Raw genomic sequence first — 12,238 nt, 5'->3', positions numbered from 1 at the left:
TGTGTGATGATAAATCTGTTTAATAGTGTCGCACCACTAGGACAAATAAAATCATCCCTGACTAACACTGTAAAAGAACTGGCAAGGGCACTGCCTTACCACTTGCAGAGGAAGACTGGGAGACTAAAATAGCTCTGAAATGGCATTGCTATAATCATGCCACCTCTCCCTATAAATATGCCCCATTGTTTTCACTGTTGACTCAGTGGGGTAAGCCATGGCACAGTAGTGGTTAGGAAGATTGGTGCCTGCCTGCTCAAGTGTCCCCCGGGCCTCTATTTACCAGTGAAAGCTTAGCTGAGGTCTCACTTAAAGGACCTGTTGAAATTGTTCCACATGTGTCCCTCATACTAGGTTTAGACCCAGAGTTCCCCATGTTGTTACCTATTTTAACCAAGCTCTTGGGGGGGGGGTTCTTATGTAAGATGTCATGGTTTCTTCGTCTGGTGGTTCTGTGTCTTATTACAGCCGAGTCATCTTGGGTATGACGCTACAAGCTTGGCAAATCTGTATTTGGGGAGTTTCTCCCATTCTTCTCCGCAGAGCCTCTCAAACTCTTGTCGGGTTGGATGAGGAGTGTTGCTGCACAGCTATTTTCAGGTCTCTCCAGAGATATTCGATCGAGTTCAAGTCCAGGCTCTGGCCAGGCTATTCAAGGACATTCGGAGACTGATCCTGAAGCCACTCCTGCGTTGTATTGGCTGTGTGCTTAGGATCATTGTCCTGTTGGAAGGTGAATCGCCACGCCAGCCTGAGGTCCTGAGCGCTCTGGAGCAGGTTATCAGATATCGCTCTGTACTTTGCTCCGTTTATCTTTACCTTTACCTTTACCTGACTAGTTTCCCAGTCTCTGCCACTGAAAAACATCCTCATAGCATGCTGCTGCCACCACCATGCTTCACCGTAGGGACGGTGCCAGGTTTCCTCCAGAAGTGACGATTGGAATTCAGGCCAAAGAGTTCAATCTTGGTTTCATCCGACCAGAGAATCTTGTTTCTCATGGGCTGAGTGTCATTTAAGTGCCTTTTGGCAAACTCCAAGCGGGCTGGTCATGTGCCTTTTACTGAGGAGTAGCTTCTGTCTGGCCACTCTACCATAAAAGCCTGATTGGTGGAGTGCTGCAGAGATGGTTGTCCTTCTGGAGGGTTCTCCCATCTCCACAGCGGAACTCTGTAGCTCTGTCAGAGTGACCATCGGGTTCTTGGTCACCTCCCTGACCAAGGCCCTCTTCCACCGATTGCTCAGTTTGTCCAGGCGGCCAGCTCAGGTAAGAGTCTTAGTGGTTCCAAACTTCTTCCATTTAAGAATGATGGAGGCCACTGTGTTCTTAGGAACTTTCAATGCTGCAGAAATGTTTGTGCACCTTTCCCCAGATCTGTGCCTCGACAAAATCCTGTCTCGGAGCTCTACGGACAACTCCTTCGACCTCATGTCTTGGTTTTTGCTCGGACTTGTACTGCCAACTATGGGACCTTATATAGACAGGTATGTGCCTTTCCAAATCATGTCCAATGAATTGAATTTACCACAGGTGGACTCCAAGTTGTAGAAACATCTCAAGGATGATCAATGGAGCTCAACTTTGAGTCTCATAGCAAAGGGTCTGAATACTTATGTAAATAAGGTATTTCTGTTTTTTATTTGTAATACATTTGCAAAAATGTCAAACCCGTTTCCACTTTGTCATTATGGGGTATTGTGTGTAGATTGCTGAAAACATATATATTTAACACATTTTAGAATAATGCTGTAACTTAACAAAATGTGGAAAAAGTCAAGGGGTCTGAATACTTTGCCATCTTTCACGCTGGAGACTAATTTCTCACACCAGCCACTACTAATGGAAAATCCCAACAATTTACCAGATAAGTAAAGAGCTCCCATACGAGAGGTAAAGGGATTTTTATTTGCTTATGCATGGCATGTGGACCTGGCTGCTATAAGACTTTGCACTGGTCTCAGTCAAGGTGTGCCATTGTCCTTTAGCCTATTTTATGGGCATTGTGCTGACTGAAACACCTGCAGGGAGACACTGGAGCGAGCCCTTATGTAGGACACCTTTTCAGTGGAGCATTATTCAGGGATATTTTAAGACACGGCAGAAGGTCAGAAAGGCCAGAAATTAGGAATGATACTATAATGTGAGTAGACCAGTGAGGAAAACAGTTCTACAAAATGTGAGTTTCCATAGTCCATTAAGGTATACCATTTTATTTTTAATGTTTTTAAACAACCACCATATGGAAAAATTTACCTATTGTACGGCTATAAAACTATTTATCCACTGAAACAATGCAATTCTTTCCTGCGGCCTTGTGAATGTTGACCTGCTTGAAGGTCTTACTCACATCGGCTATGGAGAGGGTGATCAGTCGTCCGGAACAGCTGATGCTCTCATGCATGTTCGAGGCAAGTAATACTGAAACATGCACGAGAGCATCAGCTGTTCCAGACTGTGTGATCACACTCTCCATAGCCGATGTGAGTAAGGCCTTCAAACAGGCCAACATTCACAAGGCTGCAGGGCCAGACAAATTACCAGAACGTGTACTCCGAGCATGCGCTGACCAACTGGCCAGTGTCTTTACTGACATTTTCAACCTGTCCCTGACTGAGTCTGTAATACCAACATGTTTCAAGCAGACCACCATAGTCCCTGTGCCCAAGAACACTAAGTTAACCTGCATAAATGACTACGGTCATGGCTCACAACACCATTATCCCAGAAACCCTAGACCCACTGCAATACTCCAAGAAATCCACAGATGATGCAATCTCTATTGCACTCCACACTGCCCTTTCCAACCTGGATAAAAGGAACAGCTATGTGAGCATGCTATTCATTGACGACAGCTCAACGTTCATCACCATAGTGCCCTCGAAGCTCATCACAAAGCTAAGGACCCTGGGACTAAACACCTCCCTCTGCAACTGGATCCTGGACTTACTGACGGGCCGCCCCCAGGTAGTAAGGGTAGGTAACAACACATCCGCCACCCTGATCCTCAACACGAGGGCCCCTCAGGGGTGCATGCTCACTCCCCTCCTGTACTCCCTGTTCACCCATGACTGCATGACCAAGCACGACTACAACACCATCATTAAGTTTGCTGATGACACAACAATGGTAGACATGATCACCAACAACGATGAGACAGCCTATAGGGAGGTGGTCAGAGACCTGGCTGTGTGGTGCCAGGATAACAACCTTTCCCTCAACAAAGTCTATTCCCCCTCAGGAGACTGAAAAGATGTGGCATGGGTCCTCAAAAAGTTATACAGCTGCACCATCGAGAGCATCCTGACTGGTATGGCAACTGCTCGGCCTCTGACCGTAAGGCGCTACAGAGGTTAGTGCGTACGGCCCAGTACATCACTGGGGCAAAGCTTCCTGCCATCCAGATCTCATACAATGCTGTGTACTACTCCCTTCACAGAACAGAGTAAACTGGCACTAACCAGAATAGAAAGAAGAGTGGGAAGCCCAGATGCATAACTGAGCAAGAGGACAGGTACATTAGAAGGCCAGCATCCCGGAGTCGCTTCTTCACTGTTGCCGTTGAAACTGGTGTTTTGCGAGTACTATTTAATGAAGCTGCCAGTTGAGGACTTGTGAGGCATCTGTTTTTCAAAGTAGACACTAATGTACTTGTCCTCTTGCTCAGTTGTGCACCGGGGCCTCCCACTCTTTCTATTCTTGTAAGGGCCAGTTTGCTCTGTTCTGTGAAGGGAGTAGTACACAGCGCTGTACGAGATCTTCAGTTTCTTGGCCATTTCTCACATGGAATAGCCTTAATTTCTCAGAACAAGTATAGACTGACCCATTTCAGAAGAAAGTTGTTTGTTTCTGGCCATTTTGAGCCTGTAATTGAACCCACAAATGCAGGTGCTTCAGATACTCAACTAGTCGAAATAAGGCCAGTTTCATTGCTTCTTTAATAAGGACAGCAGTTTTCAGCTGTGCTAACATAATTGCAAAATAGTTTTCTAATGATCAATTAGCCTTTTAAAATTATAGACTTGGATTAGCTAACACAATGTGCCATTGGAACACAGGAGTGATGGTTGCTGATAATGGGCCTCGGTACGCCTATGTCGATATTCCATTAAAAATATGCCGTTTCCTGCTACAATAGTCATTTTCAACATTAACAATGTCTACACTGTATTTCTGATCAATTTGATGTTATTTTAGTGGACATTTTTGGGGGGCTTTTCTTTAAAAAACTAGGACATTTCAAAGTGACCCATAACTTTTGAACGGTACTGTACATGTTACCTCAACTAACCGGTTACCCTGCACATGAACTCTGTACTGGTACCCTGTATATAGCCTCGCTGTTGTTATTTTTCTGCTGGTCTTTAATTATTTGTAACCGTTATTTTTTACTTAACACATTTTCCTTAACTGCATTGTTGGTTAAGGGCTTGTAAGTAAGCATTTCACTTCCACACTTGACAGACCACAACTACGAACATGCACAAATCAACCAGACATAGAAAACAACCTTGTTTCAGTTTTAAATTAGCACTTGAGAACATTTCAGAGAAGAATTAGGCTACTGTTCAGCAGAGTTGAGAAAAGTTGAAGAGATCAAACATATGACAAAGAACCCCTAGTTGACACTTAACCCATGTTTTACACAAATAAGATAGACAAGTTGAACAGTGAGAAAAACAAAAACATAACCAAACATGGCCATAATTACAGACCAGTATCCCTTCTTTCTTTTCTCTCCAAAACTCTCGAACGTGCCGTCCTTGGCCAGCTCTCCCGCTATCTCTCTCTGAATGACCTTCTTGATCCAAATCAGTCAGGTTTCAAGACTAGTCATTCAACTGAGACTGCTCTCCTCTGTATCACGGAGGCGCTCCGCACTGCTAAAGCTAACTCTCTCTCCTCTGCTCTCATCCTTCTAGATCTATCGGCTGCCTTCGATACTGTGAACCATCAGATCCTCCTCTCCACCCTCTCCGAGTTGGGCATCTCCGGCGCGGCCCACGCTTGGATTGCGTCCTACCTGACAGGTCGCTCCTACCAGGTGGCGTGGCGAGAATCTGTCTCCTCACCACGCGCTCTCACCACTGGTGTCCCCCAGGGCTCTGTTCTAGGCCCTCTCCTATTCTCGCTATACACCAAGTCACTTGGCTCTGTCATAACCTCACATGGTCTCTCCTATCATTGCTATGCAGACGACACACAACTAATCTTCTCCTTTCCCCCTTCTGATGACCAGGTGGCGAATCGCATCTCTGCATGTCTGGCAGACATATCAGTGTGGATGACGGATCACCACCTCAAGCTGAACCTCGGCAAGACGGAGCTGCTCTTCCTCCCGGGGAAGGACTGCCCGTTCCATGATCTCGCCATCACGGTTGACAACTCCATTGTGTCCTCCTCCCAGAGCGCTAAGAACCTTGGTGTGATCCTGGACAACACCCTGTCGTTCTCAACCAACATCAAGGCGGTGGCCCGTTCCTGTAGGTTCATGCTCTACAACATCCGCAGAGTACGACCCTGCCTCACACAGGAAGCGGCGCAGGTCCTAATCCAGGCACTTGTCATCTCCCGTCTGGATTACTGCAACTCGCTGTTGGCTGGGCTCCCTGCCTGTGCCATTAAACCCCTTCAACTCATCCAGAACGCCGCAGCCCGTCTGGTGTTCAACCTTCCCAAGTTCTCTCACGTCACCCCGCTCCTCCGTTCTCTCCACTGGCTTCCAGTTGAAGCTCGCATCCGCTACAAGACCATGGTGCTTGCCTACGGAGCTGTGAGGGGAACGGCACCTCAGTACCTCCAGGCTCTGATCAGGCCCTACACCCAAACAAGGGCACTGCGTTCATCCACCTCTGGCCTGCTCGCCTCCCTACCACTGAGGAAGTACAGCTCCCGCTCAGCCCAGTCAAAACTGTTCGCTGCTCTGGCCCCCCAATGGTGGAACAAACTCCCTCACGACGCCAGGACAGCGGAGTCAATCACCACCTTCCGGAGACACCTGAAACCCCACCTCTTTAAGGAATACCTAGGATAGGATAAGTAATCCCTCTCACCCCCCCTTTAAGATTTAGATGCACTATTGTAAAGTGACTGTTCCACTGGATGTCATAAGGTGAATGCACCAATTTGTAAGTCGCTCTGGATAAGAGCGTCTGCTAAATGACTTAAATGTAAATGTAAAATGGCCAGCTACAGAGGCCTACTGTGGTCATAGAGCAACACCCTACCTGCTAAATGCATTACTCACCATGACTCCTCAAAAGAACATCCAGTAACTGTGCAATATTTTTAACGTGCTGGGAAAAGAAAATTAGGTGTGTGCAGGGAAGTCACCACAAAAGTTTCATCCTGTTGCATAGCTATCTGGGGCTGATTCATAACACTGGGGCAATGAGGACAAGTGCAATATGGGTTTATTGTCAAATCGGTTCTTAAAGTCTGTTGTAATAAAGTGCAGAATTAAAGCAAGTTCCCTGGTAGAACTGTACATTTGTATGGTTCGGTGAAATGTATTTCTAAAAATATGAAAAGCCCTTTAACCACACAAATAAAGCTAATGTGCAGGGTTATTTCACAAAGCTCAGCCCCACTGTACAAGGCCTCCCCTTTTTTCAATTAGAATACAATTGGATAAATATAAAGGTTTCACGTTTGGGTTAGTCAGAGCTCTGAAGAGTTTATACGATAATTGATATGTCGTACAAAGCTCAATGTCAATGAATTTCCTGTAAACTCAAACTACATGCACGGCCATACTAGTATCCAACAAACCTGTGTCCATTGTTTTTGTGCTCAGCTCACCATAGAACAAATCAGGCTCAAAGATCAATAACATGAAGCATATGGGCTGCATACACTCCTACTCAAAACCTGCACACAATTACCTTTTACAGTTAACACATGAAACCACGCAACACTACCAATCGAACAGTATTCAGCAATTGTCACATCCCTCTTTGCTTAGTGTAACAAATTATGGAAACAAAGGAACAGGCAGTCACCACATATGATGCTAAATATTGCACAGACGAGTGCTAACACAGAACAGTCGCATATCATAGCCTGTGCATAGGAGGAATAAAGCACTTATGGTATTTGCAAACATTACCACTTCATAAAGCTTCATGGTTTTGATAAGAGAAATGAGTTAATTCCATTACACTCAACTACGCCGACACAAAACCATGAGAACATTACCATTGAATGAGAGCATAAAGAATGTATGATTAAAGTTAAGAGTCCATATATTGGCAACATAGTAATGGAAAAAAATCCACCATCTTTGCATAGATAGAAAGAAACAAAGAGATGGGGCATGGAGAAATCTCTCAATGATATCTTAATAAATAGCATGGAAAATTTAGAAATTAGTCAGCTAAAAATATTGTGCATGCGCATATTTTAAAAATCCCCATCAGTTTGCCACAGAGCTATAAAGGGGGGCTGCACTTCCTGATTTGGCCTATTTTCTTCAGCCATGTACATTGTGTAATTTGCTGATGGTCCCTAACTAGCCCAGTAGAAATATCTAATGTCAAACGAAATTGGCCATGGGAAATACTATGGTTGCGTGCAGCTCTGCTCCAAATTTATGATTACTTGGGTGCTGTCAGCTGTGGGCAGGATTGAAATAAACCCAACCCGAGAAAATGTTAGGGTACTCCTCATTCCGTGACATACTGTCTTTTCCCTATCATCTCGCAGACTATGACCAAAATTGTCCTATTTACACTTTGTAGTCAATTTTGACACTACAATAAATGTTTGACTCATATCGATAGGCTGATTTCAAAACAAGAAGCAAGAAGTTGCTTTTTAGGGGCAGTTGCTTTTTAATTCTTGCTTCGCAGGGGGGGGGGGAGTTCACACAATGTTCATCATGGACTCCAATACAATCAAAAAGAATGCACGTGGGGCAAGGAGAGTGGTGGCCCACATCTTTAATAGTCATTATCTGTGGAGAAGCACAAAGGTCTCCAGCTTCTCTGGGATGTTTCCTCTGTAGCCGAGGCTGTGCTTGATGATAGCCCGTGCAGCCAGACACTGCAGGGTGGTGTGGTTGATGGGCTGGATCAGGTTCTTGGCCATCTCCTTCTCGTCCAGCAGGTCGCAGGCCGTCTGCTTCAGGGAGTTGGTGCTGTCAAAGTGCGTGCCGCAGGCAATCAGCAGGTTCATGATGTCCGGGTGATTGTTGGAGGCGGCCACATGCAGGGGGCTGTTGTTGTCCTCATCGCGGCAATTGACGTCCGCCCCACACTCCAGTAGGATAGAGGTGACCTGGAAAGAGGGGAACTTACAGACAGGATAGCGGCCCACGCAGGTGGTGTTCCTGTCCACGGCCAGGTGGAGGGGGCTGTAGCCATTCTTCCCACAGGGCTGCAGCTTGAGGAACCTGTAGATGGTCTCCTTCTTGAAATGGTCCTGCTCCACGGTACAGGGGACCTTCTCCAGCAGGCAGATGAGATGCAGGATGATGGAGAGGGCCTTGCTGAGCTGGGCCGGGTCAGGCTGGGTTTGTTTCACCGCACGTTCAATCTCCAGCACGCTCTTACTGAGGATGCCCATGAGGTCGTTGAAGGAGACCGAGGTTCCCAGAAGGCCTTTAGCACGGTCCTGGAGCATGAAGGAGAATAGTTCAGCGAAGGACAGCAAGCTGCTGGCTGTCATGGGGCTGAGGGGGTCCAAGTTGCTCTGCTGCATGTCAAGGGCATACTTCCAAAGGTTGATGCAGCGCTCAAAATTCCCAGAGTCAGCGTATACAGCTCCCCGGTAGCGGATGTAGTAAGAGGTGTCGGGGTGGGAGGGGCCCAGGATGCGTTCTCTAATGAGCAGGGCCTGCATCCTCATCTCATCGGGGTCTGAGATCAGGCTGTCTAGCTCCTCCCCATTACTTACTTCCCTGGCATAGTCATAGGCCATGATCAACTGCTTTGGCTCAGCTTTGTTAAGAACATTTTTGCTGTCACTGTATCTCAGGTCCATGGCCCTCTTCCAGTACTTTAATGCCCCAAGAAGATCCCTCTTTTTGTCCACAAAAGTAGCACCAAGCAGTTCGAGGGCATTTATCCTCTCCATGTGGTTTGTTTGCTGGTGTTGTGTCAGATAGTCAACAATGTTAGTGTGGCCAGTCACACTAGCAGACAGCAGTGGGGTCATTCCATAACCATCCCTCTCCATGGTGGCACCATATTTTAGCAGCATCTTCATTATCTCCAAGCTGCCAGATTCAGCACAGTCATGTAATGCTGTGTTACCTGTGAAGAAAGAAATACTAATACATGTTTTGCAAACTGGAAACCATTTTTGCAGACATTCTAGCAATAAATAAATATATATATTCAAATTCATTGAAAGTAGATGTTTAAGTGAAGAGACAAAAAGGTTACAATTGCTACATGTCATAACTAAATATGTTTGTCAAATAACCTGGTAAGCAAATGTCTTCCCACATGCTTGCCTGTAACCCTTTCCCTCTAGGAGTAGACCAGTGATGTAATCAATGTGCAAATCTAAGCACCTGCCAAGGGGGTAAAATTCTCATGGATTGGGGCAGATCTTGTGATTGAGCTATTGCAAGGCTTACATTTAGAACAGTCCTGAGTGGTATCATGTCCCCTAATTGGTTTAAACACAAATTACTCCATCTTGTTATTTGACCCGATTAGATGTCTAAATGGAGGATTTACCTCAAGACTGTCTGAAAAACATGCACAAGTTTGGAAAATTATATCAGACAAATGTGATCTGCGTTTAACAGCAAATTACTGAATGTTTCATCATTTATGGTTTATGGTTTTGATCTGTCATGACATAACGGAGCAAAGCACCTGCCAGGTAGTAGGCCTTTTCCTCGCTGCTCAGGTAGACTCGGGGATATAAAATACAGGGAAATAAACTTTTGAATGTGACCTCACCTTTAACACTTTTCCTGTTAACATCAGCGTCTTTCTCCAATAGATACTGGGCAATTTCCTTGTGTCCTTTGTAACACGAGATCATGAGGCATGTGTGACCATGTCTGTTTGCTACTTCCAGGTCTGCCTTGTGCTCTACCAGGTATTTTACAATGTCCAGATGCCCATCGAAGCAGGCTGCTCTCAGGGGGGTGGAATTGGTGAGTGTTGTATTGTTCACAGAGGCACCGTGGCCAAGTAAAGACTGCACGACTTTCAGGTGTCCTGCTGCTGAGGCAGCCCATAGAGGGGGGGCACCTTCGATAGTCTCTCCATCAAAATTCACTGACCCCCCAACCTCAACGGGTGCGCAGCAACACTCCAAAAGATATTCCACTAAATCCAGGTGTCCGTATCTTGCAGCCATAAGCAAAGAGGTCGCACCGTTGGTTTTCTCTGCCATTAATTTGGTAACCTCTAGGCCAGTTTTGTTCTCCAAAAGTTTCTGAAGCAACCGTAGCTTGCCATCTCTGGCTGCATTGAACACCGCCGTTTGTAAATCCATTTATGCAGCTTTGTTCACCGACACAGTTGATTAAGACACGAGCGTCTTAAAAGTATGTGGCAGGTGTTGAGCAGAAGCCTTTGTTTGTGGCGCTAGCTAGCCTTGAATAGGTTAGCACTCGATACTAGGGGACTAGCTAACTACGTATTGCTAAATTAGCCAAAACGGGAGGCAGAAATCAGCCAGCTAGCGACTGAAAAACGTATTTGTTAACATTGACATGATCTGCTTTGCCCTCTTCCCTATTGAACGTTTGCTGGCGACGGATATATAGCTAACTTAATAAAATTGTCTGGGTAGCTAGTTACGGCACTGTTTAACCAAATAGCATGGGTGTAATCATTACGCAAAATCTGTTGCCAACCCGATAACTCCAAACGGGAAACGATTGTTTACTGGGCACATCCAGGTAGGTCCCGCCCTGTTTCGTTCCGTTTGGTTGTTAAACGGTAAAAAGTTTGCGTAATGAATACATCCCAGGGGTGTAATCATTTGCAAAACAGTTGAAAAACATTACGTTTTGCAACTAAAACGAGTTTCTATTGGACAAATGCAGATTAGATCCCTCCCTGTTTCGTCCCGTTCGCTTCCGTCTGAGAAACGTTTTGCAAAAGAATCGGCGTAATGAATACGCCCCAGCTAGGCGTGTTTAGACTACGCTGTCCGACGTCCTTTTTAATTTCATCAAGCAGTTTTTTAGCCTTAATTCTGCATGTCATTTTCCGAAAGAACCATGTGTAAATCGACGTATATCTAGATGTTTTATCCAGTTTAAATATCAAGAAATATGGTGAGGCCAGAGAACATCCTCCCCGCTTGATATTTAATGTACAGCTACGCTAGCTAGCCAACATTGTCCAGCAGCCGAAGTCGATTGCGATGCCTTCTTTTTCTTCGTTGATCAGCTTGTTGTGTTGTAGATTTTTCCCGCCCGTTAAATCTATCCCAGAGGAAATAACACAAGAAAAACTAGCTAGTATGGCAATTTTTCTATAATGTTCTTTGAGGGGGGCGGGCAAATCTGTCGACCCACCACACTGATTAGATCCTCACGACTCAATGGGCGGATTCGATTATGCTGGGGTGTGGGACACGTGACACGAACGGACAAAAACGGCGAGGGAGGAGCACTATATAAATTGAAAGGTAATCTGCACCGCTCTGTCATGTTGTCAAAAAATAGGTAGCGTAGTGCATCGTCCCGAAATGATAGCGCCCTGGATTTAGGACTAGAACGTCGAGGGTTCGAGACCAGCTCTCCCAGCCTGTTTCATTACAATATGCTTGCATTTTCAAATTACTTTTCATTGTGAATGTATATTAACCGTTTTTATCAAGATAAATCACTATTGCCTGTGAAAACTCAGAATCCTACTCATTACTCTAAGTGCTTGGTTACGTGACATTTGTTTTGAGCAGACCTCGCCGTTTGGCTTTGAACGGGTACCTGTGGCTCACGCCAGGATGCAGCCCGGTTCCAAAACAAATAGAATCAACTGTAACTCAGTGCACAACACGCCTACCCGGACAGATTAACCGAGTCCCCTCATTTACCCACCGTACACTGCTGTCAATTCGAAAACAATGCGTTTTTTAAATTTCCTATTTATTGAAAAGGAAACCATCCAATCACAGAGCTGATATTCGCTTATGCGCTTGTATTCGCTTACGCAATAGCAGTTAAAGGCAAATACCCGACTCCATCGTTTTAGGAGTTTGAGCAAGATGTCATTAGTTTTTGGGGTTTGTTGTGAATAAAGTTGGCATCTGCGCATACAACTG

At 45.5% G+C, this 12,238-nt stretch overlaps 1 protein-coding gene across 1 annotated transcript; it reads right to left on the bottom strand.

The window, feature by feature from the left end:
- Positions 1–6,394: 6,394 nt before the first annotated feature.
- Positions 6,395–11,526, bottom strand: LOC124035975 (protein fem-1 homolog C). The gene is made up of 2 exons (XM_046349986.1): positions 9,913–11,526; positions 6,395–9,252 (listed from the first exon to the last, which is right to left on the bottom strand). Exons 1-2 carry the CDS (start codon positions 10,454–10,456, stop codon positions 7,949–7,951), a joined length of 1,848 nt encoding a protein of 615 aa, XP_046205942.1. The 5' UTR covers positions 10,457–11,526; the 3' UTR covers positions 6,395–7,948.
- Between the last annotated feature and the right edge of the window lie 712 nt (positions 11,527–12,238).

The sequence above is a fragment of the Oncorhynchus gorbuscha genome, linkage group LG05, assembly GCF_021184085.1.
Source record: "Oncorhynchus gorbuscha isolate QuinsamMale2020 ecotype Even-year linkage group LG05, OgorEven_v1.0, whole genome shotgun sequence".
In the NCBI taxonomy this organism is placed as follows: Eukaryota; Metazoa; Chordata; class Actinopteri; order Salmoniformes; family Salmonidae; genus Oncorhynchus; species Oncorhynchus gorbuscha.
This window is presented reverse-complemented; position numbering and strand designations above follow the sequence as displayed.